Source organism: Anopheles maculipalpis, chromosome 3RL (genome assembly GCF_943734695.1).
Source record: "Anopheles maculipalpis chromosome 3RL, idAnoMacuDA_375_x, whole genome shotgun sequence".
Classification (NCBI taxonomy): Eukaryota; Metazoa; Arthropoda; class Insecta; order Diptera; family Culicidae; genus Anopheles; species Anopheles maculipalpis.
In genome coordinates this window covers 83335249-83350610 of record NC_064872.1, presented here as the reverse complement: position 1 = coordinate 83350610, position 15362 = coordinate 83335249, and the positions used below count along the sequence as shown (strand labels likewise).

The 15362-nt window shown below is 42.0% G+C and overlaps 4 protein-coding genes across 4 annotated transcripts in view; 1 reads left to right on the top strand and 3 right to left on the bottom strand.

The window, feature by feature from the left end:
* Positions 1-1613, bottom strand: part of LOC126562538 (ribosome biogenesis regulatory protein homolog) — a 416320-nt gene extending 414707 nt beyond the window's left edge. Inside the window, exons 1-4 of the mRNA XM_050219083.1 lie at positions 1441-1613; positions 886-1372; positions 560-816; positions 337-490 (exon numbers count right to left, since the gene is read on the bottom strand). Coding sequence (XP_050075040.1) covers positions 340-490; positions 560-816; positions 886-1372; positions 1441-1589 — 1044 coding nt within the window. The 5' untranslated portion in view covers positions 1590-1613 and the 3' untranslated portion in view covers positions 337-339. The remainder of the gene's footprint in view (positions 1-336; positions 491-559; positions 817-885; positions 1373-1440) is intronic.
* LOC126563232 (trafficking protein particle complex subunit 1) overlaps positions 1-15362 on the bottom strand; it is a 117445-nt gene that overhangs the window by 93115 nt on the left and 8968 nt on the right. The gene's annotated exons all lie outside the window — the stretch shown is intronic.
* On the bottom strand, positions 5708-9081 carry LOC126563030 (akirin). The gene is made up of 4 exons (XM_050219638.1): positions 8794-9081; positions 6215-6414; positions 5854-6010; positions 5708-5767 (listed from the first exon to the last, which is right to left on the bottom strand). Exons 1-4 carry the CDS (start codon positions 9035-9037, stop codon positions 5757-5759), a joined length of 612 nt encoding a protein of 203 aa, XP_050075595.1. The 5' UTR covers positions 9038-9081; the 3' UTR covers positions 5708-5756.
* On the top strand, positions 13009-14019 carry LOC126562870 (chromatin modification-related protein MEAF6). The gene is made up of 3 exons (XM_050219465.1): positions 13009-13107; positions 13238-13441; positions 13510-14019. Exons 1-3 carry the CDS (start codon positions 13030-13032, stop codon positions 13969-13971), a joined length of 744 nt encoding a protein of 247 aa, XP_050075422.1. The 5' UTR covers positions 13009-13029; the 3' UTR covers positions 13972-14019.

Below are 15362 nucleotides of genomic sequence, written 5' to 3'. Positions count from 1 at the left end.
GTTTGTTTCTTCCTACAACCAACACTACTATTCCAATGACGCAATAGCGACCCAGTGTTCTATAGAGATCGATATTTGCCTAGTCCTTTGAGTGTTTAAACCAACGTTTCTAACTATTTAACCTACGTTTGAAACGTGGAATTATTTTTTGTAGGTTTATATTTATTCCTAGATCCATTGATGCTTATGAAAATTTCTCATGCACTTGTTTTTTTTTTTTTACACAAAAATGTTATCGTTCTAGAACTTACGATAGTTGTTAATATAAATGTTATATATTCAATTATATTAAATGTGTTTTGTTTTTTTACCATTTTCCATCCAAAGCTCCCGCACGGTTTAACGGCGTTTCCGACCGACCGCACGCTTGCTATGGTTTCTCTTTCCTTGACCACCCTTTGGCTTTTTTCGGCTGAATGCTTTCGCCTTTTTGCCACCCTTTCCAGCTTTCTTTCTGGTGCCTTCGTTAACACCGTCATCCTCTTCGCGTCTGAAATAAAAAACAAATTAATAATTAAAGGAGTGAACAAAATCTGATCAGCTACCGATGGATACGTACTCTGCACGTGCTTCTGCCTTCTGTAGCGAAATCGCTCGATCGACATCGATCTTAGGCTTCTTGTTCAACACTTTCGTCACTATTTCCATGTTGCGCCGTTTTTCACCGGCAAGTGAGGACGTCTTCTTCTTACGCTTTTCGCCCGGCATCAGTTCCTTGACACCGATACCGCGAGCCTGTTTATCGTTCGGTAGAGATTCCTGGAACACTCCCACCGATGCTGTCGATGCTTTCGCAATATTGGACGCAGTGATGAGCTAAGAGGAGAAGCACAATTATGCCATTTTTGTTTCATCATCCTATGAAAAGTGTGTTTAAAGCCCTACCTGCTTAGCGGATGCTGACTCTGGTCCCACAAAACCCGTCCGAGGGGTAGCGATTTTCTTCGCCCGGGCAATGTTCTTCATACGGGCTACCTCATTCTTAGCCACCCGCTCGATACGCAGATCGCGCTTCTCCTTGAACATGTCCCGGTACGGATCGCTCTGTGGTACCTCCAACACCCAATCCTTCTCCTTTTCCGCCTTGTATCGCTGGTAGCCGTACGTCGGTACCCATTTGTCCAGCACCGGATCGTAAACCTTCTTCTCGCGCGTTCGCTTTTTGATGCCCTTCTTCTTGGCAAACTCTTCCCACTTGGTAAGCGGCTTCGGGACGGGTAGTTTGCGTGCACGCGGCAAGGGAGCTTTCGCTTCTGGTAGCTTAGCAACGATCGATTCCTCGACACGCTCGGTCGGCAGCTGCCAGATGCTGTTTATCAGTAGCTGCACATTATCACGGGTCAAATCAAGCACATACTTTTCACGGTCCGCTCTGCACAAAAGGTGTTAAATGTTTATTATTCAGAGCCAATGCTTTGTGCGCGACAGTAGAAAACTTACTTCATCTGTTCATCGTCGAAGTAGTTCGGGTCGCTCACCATCATGTGGCCCACATCGATCGACGGTTCCAAGGGTTTTTCCACCGTGATCGGTTTGTACTTTTGCAGTGTCTGCTGCTGCTTCTCCAGCACCTCCTTTACGATATCCATGGTGTGCACGGAGGCGAAATAATATTACAATTTACCGAATCTGCTCCGCCACTTGTCCCGGTAAACACGTTTTCAAAGTTTACCAACGAGAGCTGTCAAAATGTGCTTTCTTAGTTTTATTTTTCTTCTGCTTGTTGACCTGCTCTTGGGGAACGTTTATAGGATAGGGTTTGAAACTTTGTTGGTTCTAGCTGCACAGTGGGATGAGCGTCTTATGGATTTAACCCTTCAAGTGTATTTCAAAAGTTATAAAATTTAAATTAAACTCGTGAAGGGGTTTCCTGAGACGATTTACTTGAAGAAGATATTTAGATAGAACTATGATATTTTTCAGAACACAGCTGGGCCGAGTATTGAATCCCATCCATCCAGCCAAAGGAAAAATCAAATCAAGCAAGTCAGTAATGGCCAGACCAAGACCCTTTGAGCATTAGTAAAAGAAACGAATCTGTTGACCAAGTCACATAACACCGCTTTTATAGTCATCAACTAGCTTTGTAGAAAGAAAATCACAAACTCCATTCCCTTTTTTTACCAATATCGCGCTTTTTTGCGCCACGCGCTCTCTCTCTCTCCATGTCGAAAAAAGAGTGCGCCGTTTGTTTCGTGTGTTTTATTTGCTTATGGTGTGTTACTTCTTGTTTTCCTGTTAGTTAGCTTAAATTGTATTCGCTGCTTAGCTTAGTACGACTGCTACTGCTATTCGCTGGTTTTAAAGCAGCAAATGTCTTGTTGCAATGTTCCACTTCCCTTTCCATCACACATTCGCCGATGGTGGACCCCCTAAACTGTCCTTAGAAGATACATGTGTATATATATATATACGTACGATAGCGCGCTTGCTTACAGTCCTAAGGTTGATCGCATATCATCGATTTTATCATCAATCAGCATTGTTTTTTTACTTTCCTGGATTCATTTCCTGGGTGTTCTTTCTTGTTTATTCCTCTTTTACGCTCGTTAGCTATGTACTTCTTACTATCGCTTGTTTGTTTGCCTGTATTATCACTGCAAAAAATAATAAAAATATAAACCGCTTGTTTTCTAATGTGTTTGCCAAATAGAGTTTATGTGGTAGCAATTTGTGGGGTGGAGGGAGGGGGGGGGGGAGAATTTCTTTTAAGCTGTCTTCTATATTCATATATTTCCTTGTGTCGTATTTTGTAATGCTTCGAACAGGAATAAAAACAATATTCCAACTTGCAACCGTTAATCACCGTATGAGAGGAGATCGTTTTGTTGTGGGGGTCGTTGATTTTGCAGATGAATAATATAAATGATCGTCTCGCAGTCCTAAGAATTAGAGACTACCTATCGCTATCACCTATCACCCACCACCCACTATCATCACCTCCGCAGTTGTGTAGCTTATTAATGAGGAAAAACGAAAAATGTCGAGCAAACGGAGAGACATTTTGCTGTCTATAACTACTAAATTATGGCAACACTAGAGCACTAAGAGCTTATTACGTCTTTGTTATGCTACATCTTTGATATCGTCCGTTTTTTTTTTTGCCGTTTTCTGCCTTTTTATTCCTGTGTCTGCCCCGAAAGCACACGTTTTTGGCTCTCATTTGTAACCGATTCTATGATCTTCCCGGAAGCAACAGCGCGATCTAAATTCCCACTTGCAATAATTGCTGTTTTATGCCTATTATATTGATGTTTTGCTAGTTTTTGTTCTGTGTTTGTATAGTGGTGTTTTAATGTTCTCTTTCTAGGTCGTGCCGTGTTGACAAACACACACACCCAAAGGTGATGAATTACAGTGATTATTCCCGCGGATATCTAGCAGCTATTGTTTGATTGAAAATTGAGTAATGCTTCTCGGTGTTTATATTGTTTTCGAACTGTTTTTACTATCCCTTACAAACTATCCCGGTACGAGGGTAAGGAAACTTAATTCAACTCAACTAGCGGGCCACAGTGTGAGATGCATCACGCCTATCATATTTCGTAATTACACGGCGCCAAGTTTTCAATTAAGAAAACAATCCTATAGTTTCGTTTGCATCTACAAATTGCAGCAAATGATTGGCTCACTTACTTTACGAGAGAAGTGAAAGAAAATGGGAAAACATTCGACATCACTCTGCCAAGGCCAATAATGTGCACTCCACAGGTATGTGTGTTGTGTACCCCGTTCTCTCCTAGGCAATTGTAGTATTAGCAGTAGTAATAGAAATAGTAATTTAGTAATAGTAGTTTGCAATAGTAGGTAATAGTAGTATATTATTTGCTGCTGCTGCTGCTCCTGTGTACTTATAGTTTTGCTTTCTGTTGAGGTTTCCCGAACCCATGCTACTATCGTGTGGTTTTAAGGTTGTGTCAGCTCATTGTTACACTTGTTCACGCACATATCCTCGGGCCCGATCGTTGATGACTGTTCCGTAGTTACACTATTTTTACTACTACTTACTTCGCAAATTACTTTCCTTACCTACCTTTGCTCATCGCTTCTGCTTTTATCTGCCTGTACGTAAGTTTTGTTTTCATTTCTTTTTCATACAAAACATATATTCGTGTATATAAACGACTTATCAGTTAACGTTGTTTTGTTTTTCCCTCATTTTCTTCCTTACTGCTTAGCGTTTACTATATAGTTTGTGGTTGTGTTTCCCTTTTCTCTTATGCTTGTAAGTTGTAGAGTTTCCCTTTATTAGAGCTTACTTTTTGTGTCATTTTCGTTCCCCTTCGTTATACACAGTTGCATTTGTTGTTCAACTTCATTTTTATCGTTTTTTCATTCTGTTACCAGAATTAATAATTTTGAAGAACAAGTGAAAACCAAAAGTGAATCAGGAAATAGTTATTTTTAGTCAAATTTCTGCTGTCTAGCGAACTATTGCATGAACGAAGGCTTTCTTATCAATCGGGATAACTACCTAAACTGAACCCATATCGACTACACCTAACTAAAACATACGCTCTTCCCTTCGGGACTATAGGTACGACACTTCATCTTGGTTCGGAAAGCTCGTCCACCCCAAAAAGCATAGAGAAAAGCGCACCATCTTACGAGCTAAAAATTTCAGTAAGAAAGTATCGTCTTCGCCTGCCATCCACCACTAGGGAACCAATTCGCGCGCGACAACGTATGTAACCAGTACACGAAGGAAGGCGCACTTTTTGAAGCTGATTGTAACCGTTGCGGGGGGAGACTGATGACTTGCTTAATAAATTACTGAGAGAATGCTTTCGCGTCACGTCGTTCGACAGCGAGAACAAAAGCTCTTAATGTGTAACAAATGTGGGTATGCAAACAAAAAAGAAGAAAGCCAACAAAAAAAACTCAAACAACTGAAATTTGAACTAACTTAGTGGCTAAGGTGATTGATATTGAATTGCAACAAATTGTAAAAAAAAACATTAAGATCAATTGTGAAAAAAGTGGTAGTGATTTTTGCAGCCATACAGCCCCATAAAACATAAAGACACCAAAAAAGGCTCTGGCTCTGCAATATACATACAATAAAACAAATCCTTTCATTCAATAAACAACGCAACACGAATTACACAAAAAACAGTTTTTTGAAAAGAATTTAATTTAGAAAATTTTATAACGGATGCGGCTAATTTTGATAGTTCTTACTGAAGTATTTCTTTTACTCTGCAGAATCCGTCTGCAATTTACTATACCACTTACTTTTTGCAATTAGGAATCAACGATATATGCTTTTTATTACGAAAGGAAACAATTTAAGCTCAAACTAACGAAAAGAAGAGATGCAAAATAATGTATGGAAATTAATAAAATATAAACCGAGCAGCAGGAATTAACTCTGCGGCGCCTTGAACGTGTCTTTTTTGTGAGATGAGACAATGCAGGTGAACGATTCACCCATCACCTATCTTAGGCAAAATGTAAATTCTTACTTGTGTTTTTTTTTAGTGAGTTTGATGCATTCGTTTTTGGCTGTGTATCGGCTGACGATTTTTATCGGCTGTTTGTCTTGCTATGTATATACGTCTGGATAGAGATGTAGGAGAGCGGCTGCTATAACTTCATATAATGCTCCCTTGCATTTCGCGTTCGTGTGTTCTGCGTGTGTATCTCTATTTTTTATTTGTGATTTTGTATGAATTTCCCTTCGTTTCAGCGCTGTTGGGGCAGGGTATGGGTAGGGGGTATGCTTCACGTATTTTTAATTTCCCAAAGATCCCTGATTAGGAGAGGTCTGAAAAATGAGATAGAAGAGATTATAGTGGCGAAGAAGAAAATAGAAAGCAAACAAACGAGTATGAAACCGCCGTCAACACTTACAACTTGGCGCTGCTTCGTAACGTCTCTGTATTTGGTCGTATGTGAACTTCACAAATGCATCGTATTGTTCGGCTAGTTTTGTGGTCAGTACTGCATCATACTGTTCCCGCAAGGCATCCTCTCGCTCCTTCAGCATACGTTCGCAGATCATTTGTACCTGGTGTGTGCGCAGATCGTAAATATATGATAGAAAATATTCAATTATACAAAAAGCATTTCTTTTCATTTATTTTGCACACAATATATCCTTCGGAGCAAATGTGTGTTTCCTTTTTTATTGGGCTCCTTCTTTCGCGACGATCTTCGTAAAAAAAGTTTTTCAAACAAAATATAAAGGAGACCAGCTGTGCCTGCAACTTACCTGCTTGAAGGTGAACAGGGCTTTCTCGGGATTTTTCACCATGCTCGGTGGACTGTCTGGTCGGCGGGGACTGTCCGGGCCCATTTCCGAGCCGCTCGATTCGGAATCTTGCATGCGCTCGACGTTGTGGCTGTTGAAGGTGAGCTGTTTCCTGCGGTGCAGTCTTTTAATTTCCTCCGTGATATTTTGTGCCATTTTTTCTACCGATCCAAATCATAAAATAAGGACAAAGAAAAGGATATTAGAATTAGTTTTCTAAGAAAAGAATTCATCGATTTCGTTTATTTTTTGTGTAATTTATTGTTGCTTTTCTATTCCATCAGATCTATCGCCTCATTTGTATCTTTGTAGAGCAACTTTTACATGGACACGTACGTGGACAAGATCGGTTCGTAACATAAAGCTAAGAAACTTTAACATACAATTACCGTAAAATGTAATGTATTTGCTCTGAACGGGCCATCCCTAAACAAACACTATGGGAAACGTAGCAAAGAGATAGGATATCTTCATTTGCCCGAACATCCATTTGAAGCCAACCAACCACCCCCATGTGCCGACATATCCTACAGAAATTGCATCGCATTATGACAAAAACGAGGACACATTTTAATCAAACGCAGTTACACCGCTGGAAAGCTGCCATTGGGGGAGTAAAGGCTACAACAGCACCGCGCATAAGGATGGACAACGGACGGACGAACCAAGGGCTATAAAAATCTTTGCTTTAGGGCGCGTTTATGTACTCACAGACAGACGCACGTATAGCATACACGCTTCACTTATACGACTCCCGCGGGGCACAAAACAAACCCCGCTTGTAGGTGCCATGGAGCCAATGGGAAGGAAATGGCATATAGTAAAGGCTAAATTATTTTTGTATCACTAGTAAGGAATGTCGAATTATTTAGCAACTTGTATGAGCTTTATAATATAATTTAAAAAAATCTAATAATTCTGAAGAAGCTCGGGGAAATCTGAATATATCTTCTTAAAACGCTTTATTTTTTTTTCTGATAGCACGGCCTTTCATACTCTTAAGAATTAAAATTGTATTTAATTAGGACCACCTCACAGGACGCTCATTGGCCTGATTATACATCCACAACGTACACACATAGGCTTATGTATAGTGACGCAGTAGAGATAGTGTCGACGGAAGGATGTTCACACCCCACATTGCAGACACGCAACCAGCCTGTGTCCTATCCCTTCGTTTATACGTTTGCGCGGACCATCTCTCCAGGAGCGGAGTTTTCATAAAAACGCAAAACCCATTATGCCGTCTCGCCGTCGAGGGAAACTAAGTGTGCGTCTCTCTTCACGGACATTAGAGCATTATTTCCCAACGATTGTGCCTTTTATACCTAGGTTTCTGGACACTGATGTTTCGCCAGCAGCCTAACCATCAAAAAAAGGAAAACGATGTCTCTCGTTAAGCTGGGTTCTATTACCAACGTGGTAAGGATACGTTTTTGGTTACTTGTGGCAAATGATTTACGGATCACATTGGGGTAATAGAGTACTACGTTTCATTACGACCAGACACAAACATAGTTGTACTTGTTCTGTGCCTTGTAGCAAAAAAACACAAATCTTCTCCAACAATGGTGGTCCCTTAAATAGCCGGTACTAAAAGGGACCTGAAAACATTACCCCAAGTCAGTCGTCTTGTTCAGAGGATTTTATTAACATATTTACCATCTGCAACCAATCACCCCTGCGGGAGGTTCTCTCTTTCATTCATCGCAAGACGTGTTGTCGCTAGTTTGCTTTACTTCAAAAATCGTTTTTACTTCCAATCATTGCAAGTCAATGCATTTATAATGCATTGGAAATATACACACGAAACGAAAGAAACCCCACATAGCCGGCGGGTGACATGAAGGAAAAAGGCATTGAAACAAAGCGGTGGAAAAGGGGAGAATGTGCAACAAAACACCACGAATTGATAAGCATGTAAGGGGAGACTGACTGCAGCATGCAATACATTATTCGACAGGACATGACATGCTGCCTCTATCCTCGTCTTGCGCCGCCAACTCCCATTTATATTAATGCCATCGGGGTCAAAATTCATGCCAGCTTGGTGTTTCCGTGTGTATGTACGTTTGTCCACTACTATAGGGAATACATAGGCTGGCTGGTGTAGGAAAAATACACACGGTACTTTGGTTTTTTTCCGCAATTTTCCTCACGTTTTTGCTCTTCACTATTGACCACCAATGCAACAGGGAAAGCGAGGTATATTACTTTTCTACGAATAACCCCGTATTAATGGAAAAATCGTGAGAAATTCCCATCAGGTCTTAGCTCCACACAACCAACGGCCGGTAGTTTGTAGCCAGAAATACATAAAACAGGCTCCTCGTATATAATCATGTTTAGGCTCTTCTAATGGACATACTCCAGTTTTGTGTACCGCGAAGGACTACAGGACCTAGAAATTTTGTTTTTTAACTTCCTTCCTGGGACCTTAACAAAAAAAAACCGTCTGCTCGCATTGAAAGAACCTAAAAAGCAGAAGCAAAAAACAAGCCCTCCCTACACTAATCGTCCCAGATATACAATGCACTCACCTGGTGTCAGTTTGGAACAGGTGGCTTCTGCAAAAGGCGACGGTTTCGGTTCCATGACGCGCATCGAAGCGGCAGCAGCGGCCGCCGCAACGGATGTGGAAGATGAGGCCGATGACGATGGGGAGGAGGCGGAAGCAGATGAACTCTGACTGGGGCTACCGAACGGATGACATCTTCGCCGTTTCGTTGGCCGCTGGTTTAGGCTTTCCCAGTCAAGCGAGCGTTTTAACGTTGCGCACGCCATCGTTGTGCTGAGGATTGATTGGTACTGGGGTGACGCTTCCTACTGTTGTTCTTCCTTACAAGTCGGCACACCTAGGCCTAGACTCCGGTGTTTCAACGGTTTTTTTTTTTTGTAAATTTTTCTTGCGACCAGCAAGGACAGAGGAGGCACCGAGTAAAAAGATCCGTCTCGAACAACACACTTTGGCACTGCACAACCACACTCTCACACACGAGCGCACACCGCACACTTTACGTTTTCAGCCTTCTCACTCTCTCACTCTCTCTCTCTCTCGCTCTTTCCTATTTGTGTGACGGAGAAATCACGCTTGTGCACTATCTCTTGCTCGCACTATCGTATCGCCTTTGCGTTTATTTCTACGTTTCGCTACTACGACGACGTACGACGTTGTGAAGATACGTTTCTCGCAAGGGTAATACCGGAAAACCGCGAGCCTTAGTAAACATACATCAGCCCCACAAAAATATCCTGCAGAAAGTATAAAGGCACCGAACAGAAAACAATTAGGAACGATTTTAAAATATAAAAGAATTATAAGAAAAACTAAAATTGTAACTGTAGCACCATATGTGGTGGGAAATATTTTCCTACAGCTTCCTTAAAAGCGGAGGCACGTTTACATTCGCTTATAAAATGTTTAAACTTTCCACACAAACTCAACAACACGTCACCACCATAATTCACGGTTGCAAACGAGCTACACACGCCACAATTTAATTATTTCACACATGCGATATGGAACAAATGTAAATGTATGACACCACTACACCACACGTTGCGGATATAATTTTTAACCTTGTTCCACTGTTGTTGGACTTTTCGAACGGAAACGAGAAAAAGTTTTATAGCGCTGTGGAGCACAAGCTAGCACACTATATCCGAGGGAAAGTACGGAAGAATGGTCCCATCTTCGTCAATGTTTGCTGCGATTAAATTACGCTAAGAATATCCTTCTACATCCTTATCACAATAAAACATCACTAAATCGAAGCATGCCTTTCCCTGTGTGTGGTGGTGGTGTGATGATTATTATGATAATACGCATATATATGCCATCCCATCCCTTTTTCCAATGCGAACGATAAACGGATACGGCTATTATGGGATACGGAAATGCCTTAAAATAAGGGGTCCGTTGACCAGAGGCGCGCGCGAGGCGTATTGTAAAGTTATCTACGCCATTTCCTTTTTGGTCCGATTTTCGTGTCGAACTTCAGCAGACGGAGACAACCAAGACCATGACCGACCGCGGAATGTAAGTGGGAGGATCAGTCTACTGCTGCTTCTTTGCGTTAAAATGCTACCCACAATGCACTTGTCTTTACGCTACTTTGGAGAACTTCTTAAGATTCAAAATACACGAAAGCAAGTGCTAAGCATCGGATACTTCGAGTCACATGTAGAATAAAAAATTTCCATTCTTACAACGCGAAATGGATGGCAATAAGCTACACATAGCAGGCAGACACACTTGGATAAACTGCGATTGGATGAACGGAACAAACACCGTCGCCCATTCCTTGCCCGTGACTGTTGCCTGCAATAATCGTTTTTTTTTTGTGAGCTGGTCCTGTGCTGAATGTACGCGAAGGAATTGGGTACAGTCACGGAACACAAAACACAACCCAACACGTTCGTTGTTCACACACACACACAGACACACAGCACAGCACGGGTTCGAACTACATTCCTCCAGCAGTAGAGGGTTATAACAGCCAAGGGTTGTTCAAAGTACGAAGGCACGCATTTATTTTATTTCTTTTCTACTACTCCTCCCTACACCTCGAGAGCATAACGACATTCACACACACACACACACACACACACACACACACACACACACACACACACACACACACACCAGGAGACGGGGTTGCCTTCCATCCATTAAAAAACGGCAAAAACGCAACATCACCATCATTACTCTTGTTTTATCTCGATTGACATGGCTTGGTTTTTGTGCATTATTCTTACAATTTCTTCCCTTGCAACCGGTGCAAATCTTCCAAGGAGATGAATCCAACTTTCTTGAACCCTACGCACACACAAACACACACTTGCACAGCCGCCTGATGCACCGTACACAAAATGCAGTTGGTTCTAGTTCTTAGCAACGGGCAGCCATGCACTCGGAAAGCCAACTGAACAGCAGCAGCAGCAGCCAACGGTTGCCGAGTACGATGTGTGTTGCTGCACATCACCGCCTCACACACACTCAGAAACACTACCCACAGTGGGACGGGCGCATACGTGAACACACGGCACACGAACACTACGAACCACGCACGCACATGCCGTGTGTGGCTGCGTGTTTGTGTGTAGCGCGAAGACCGTATGAAGGCGATCCACCATCTCACACCACGATCGCACCAAACCATGTCGTCATCACCACATACGGAAAACACGATGTACGAATCCAAAGAAAGAAATTTTGACCCCACGGGTTTCACTTCCTTCATGAATGCTTTTCCCACGCCAATTTTCCTAACCAAGATCTAATGAATTTCTGCAAACTCTTGCAAACACGTGTGCCTACAATTTCGTGCTCAAAACACACGTACTCGACGACAACCACGATTACCAATATTTTTAATCACCTGCAATGAAATCTGGCCAACTGTACTACGCACTCCCAGACGGTGGAACGATTGGAGGAAGAATCAGCAGCCGTAACGATTAGCAAACTCGCCCAATCGGTGTAAAAGCGACACTTTCTTTCTTTGCCAGTGTAATTACGCACCACACCACACGCCCGTTACGCCGATTTCGCGTGAAATGGCATTTTATTTTTATCCGAAGTGAAAGAAAATATGGCCGTTCGAGCTTACCAGCGCGTTTTGAGAGAACGGCAGCAGCGAGAAACACACGCACATACACATACTACACCGGATTGTCCGCGGGTCGAAATGGATGACATCTGAAGAAATAAATATATCAAATTTTTATATACTACTATGCAGAAAAGAATGTTTAAACAAATTTTTAGACTTTCAATGAAATCTACCTAAAAATATTAATTTTGTAGAGCCTGAAAGTTGGATCCCAAAAAACAATTTCATTTGGTTAATTTTATGTGTTGTCATCGTTGTTGGCAATGAGGTGCATTACCTTCTCATGTCCTCTTTTTAAATTTCATTTTCTCTATTTGGAAGTTGGAGTTTGAAATTAACTGATAAATATATTTCTCCCTACCTCTTCTTCCTCACCAGACCATCTTGGATTTGGGTCGGCATCTATTCTTAAAATTGTGACAATCGCTACATTTTGATTTTGCTCACAGTTTCTTTTCTTTTTGGCTCAACAATCTGCTAGGTCAGGCTGGCCATCCAATGGCTCACTAAATTTGCTAATACCAAGTAGTTGCATAGTCAGTTCTCAAAAAAGGGAAACGGTCTGGATGGGATTTTAACTCTAATCCTGTCGTGCGAAGGCCGGAGCCATTCTCAAAATCAAATTATGCCCGTATCAGTACGTTTTTGCCAGCAACGATCTTGAAAAATAAGGCAGTTGACTACCTCTTGATTAAGACGCTCTCCTGTAACTTCAAGCCTCACAAGACGGTCGTAAATCAATTGATTGCAAATAATCAACAATATCGTTAACAATACAACCTGGCCGTTCTACAGGGATAATAAATAATCTACAATACCATTGCTAATTGGGAAAAATGATAAAGGCACGAACTTTCGAAAATCCAAACTAAAATTTCGAATCCGTCGAGAAATGGCGTAAAACGCGCAATTGGCATCTCTTTCCGACTGCGTCTCGGTAGCCTGCTCGTTCCCCCTCTAGTTGCTGCTGTAACCTGAACGTTTGACTGTCAAACTGCTGTCAATTGCTGAGCCGTTCTTGTTGTTTGTTGTGCGCGCTGAAGGTGGAGTCCCAAAACAATCGAAGAGATCGATTGTAATTCCGAGCTTGTGTGCCGCGGAACTAGTTTGTAAATTGTCAGCAACCGATACTTATAACGCTAATACTGAACAGCGCCCAAAATGTCGACGAAATCTTCCAACAGTATCGACAGCCGCACAGAGCTTGTCGAGCTCGTAAAACGGAAGGCAGAAATTTCAGTAAGCGTTGTTGCGGGTTTGGTTTGTTGTTGTTTACACCCTCGCTGATGGTGGACACTACATTGGCCATGATTACTGATGAATATCAACATTAGAAACGATCGTAAAATGCAGAACTTTACTCCTACAGGATACACTTGCCAACCTGGAGCGGCAAATCTATGCGTTCGAGGGTTCCTATCTGGAAGATACGCAACTGTACGGAAACATCATACGCGGCTGGGATCGCTACCTGACCACAAACAAAACCACCAACTCCAAGGCGGACAAACGAAACAGAAAGTTCAAGGAAGCGGAGCGTCTCTTTTCCAAATCCTCAATCACCTCGATGGCGGTAAGAATAGCTTAATGACTAGGTGGATGCAACATTTACGAACCGCTTCCAATTTCTTACCACTTTAGGCCGTCAGCGGGTTGGTGGATACGAGTGACTCAAAGCACGACCGGAACTCCGAATCCGATTCGATGACGAACGAAGACTCGAGCGACAATCAGGTCGGCGGTTCTCACTCGACCGTGAATCATTCCTCTACCGCCGGGAACCGCGAACCATCTACACCGGTCACAGTGGCAGGCTCGGCTGTGGCGACGGCGGATGGACCGCTGAAGAATTCCGTCAACAAAGCGATAACCAATCAGTCGAAGGCAAATTCCGTCGATAAATCGTCTTCTGGCGCGGCGACTGGACTGCTGAACCGGGCCTCTTCACCCACTGCCAAGGAATCGAACAACACCACTTCCGGGTTAGTGAAAGAAGCGGCAACGAATAGTAGCAACACGCCTAGCAGCACCGCCAAACTTAAAGCGAGCAATATCGGTTCGATGAAGAAGGGCAGCTCCAACAAGAAGGTGAGACATCGCTAGCGCGAATCTCACAAACGGAGGGTGAAGCCGTCCGCCAGGAAGTCGTCGGTGTCGGCACGGCCAGAGACATAGATCTTAACGATATGTAAATGTGTGTCACTTGAATGAATGTAAGTTTTAGCTAATAAATATTATATTGAACAACGCTTAGTGCCCATGGTGATGATGCACCACGTGCGTTTTAGGGCACAGGTGCGTCCATCACCGGGTTAAATTCTCTGTACATAAATATTGACTTTATGTGTTATTGGACGACTATGTCCAGGTCGAAGTCGTAAAAAGACTTGACAGGCTGAATGGTCCAGTGCCAATTTAAATTGTACGACTCTCAAAAATCCTCTTGAGCATCTTTTTGTTTGGTGTGCAGCGAACATATTTTTTCTTTTCTCCGCCCAGTCTCCTATATTGCTCTGCGCAAGCCCAGAACCCATGTCACTACTGCATTGCACCGAATAAATCGGCTTTATTTAGGACATTAACCACAAAGAGTTGTTATTTGATATGCCTTGTTCTTTAATAAAATATCTCGTCCTCGTCGTTCGAGCATAACGGGCCTCAATGAAATACTACAAGGCTTCGGAATCGAAAATGACCAAGCCATATCTACTAATAGACAGAGGTAAATTGGCCCCTCTTGTCCTAAGCTCAATTTTTTCAATCAACCAAAATTCTTTTTATCTGATTTCCAATTCCAAAACAGTTTCCATCTACATTCGAATGTGTCCACAACTCTGTTACCAATGACATGCAATGGATGAAGTATTTTATTTTTAAATAACCCTATCAAAATAAATGTACGGGAGCAAAATTTTAAATCTAGCATCTAGAGTAATAATCTGTTTTTATAGCTCATCTTATATACATCTCCTGCGGTATCGTAATCCTAGTTTAGTGGTAATTAATGAAGAATAATCGTAAACAGTTATCTAGACTAAATTAAGGTCAACTCTAGAACTGTGAATCCCCTATATACCAGCATTTCATTGACGATTAATGTAAACTTACACTATAGCTCAAATGAGTGCGCATGGGAGAAAGATTTCACAGAACGCCTGTGTGCACAATATATACATTAGGATCGGTCGGTGGTTGAAATATATAAATATATCCCAAACCCAAGCAGTAATAGATAAAAAATTGTTACTCTACATCCGTTTTCAGACATTTTAACAATAAACTACTTATGTACATACAAATATGCTGTACGAGATATGATGCGAAAAAAAATATGAAAAAATGAAATTCGAAATACTAAATATATAGATCAATGCTCTTGACCAGGGCTTCAGGTTGAATATTGCGATAACTGGCAATAATATGACTCGTACTAAGATACCTCCACTCTATCAAACTGTATTATTGCAAATGCACTTTACGGTTGTGTGCAAAAA

Coding starts and splice junctions, on each gene's coding strand:
- LOC126562870 (XM_050219465.1), top strand. CDS start 13,030: ATGTCGACGAAATCTTCCAACAGTATCGACAGCCGCACAGAGCTTGTC. Junction 13,108..13,237: donor AACGGAAGGCAGAAATTTCA/GTAAGCGTTGTT, acceptor TTACTCCTACAG/GATACACTTGCCAACCTGGA. Junction 13,442..13,509: donor CCTCAATCACCTCGATGGCG/GTAAGAATAGCT, acceptor TTACCACTTTAG/GCCGTCAGCGGGTTGGTGGA.
- LOC126563030 (XM_050219638.1), bottom strand. CDS start 9,037: ATGGCGTGCGCAACGTTAAAACGCTCGCTTGACTGGGAAAGCCTAAAC. Junction 6,415..8,793: donor CTGTTCCAAACTGACACCAG/GTGAGTGCATTG, acceptor TTGGATCGGTAG/AAAAAATGGCACAAAATATC. Junction 6,011..6,214: donor CCCTGTTCACCTTCAAGCAG/GTAAGTTGCAGG, acceptor CGCACACACCAG/GTACAAATGATCTGCGAACG.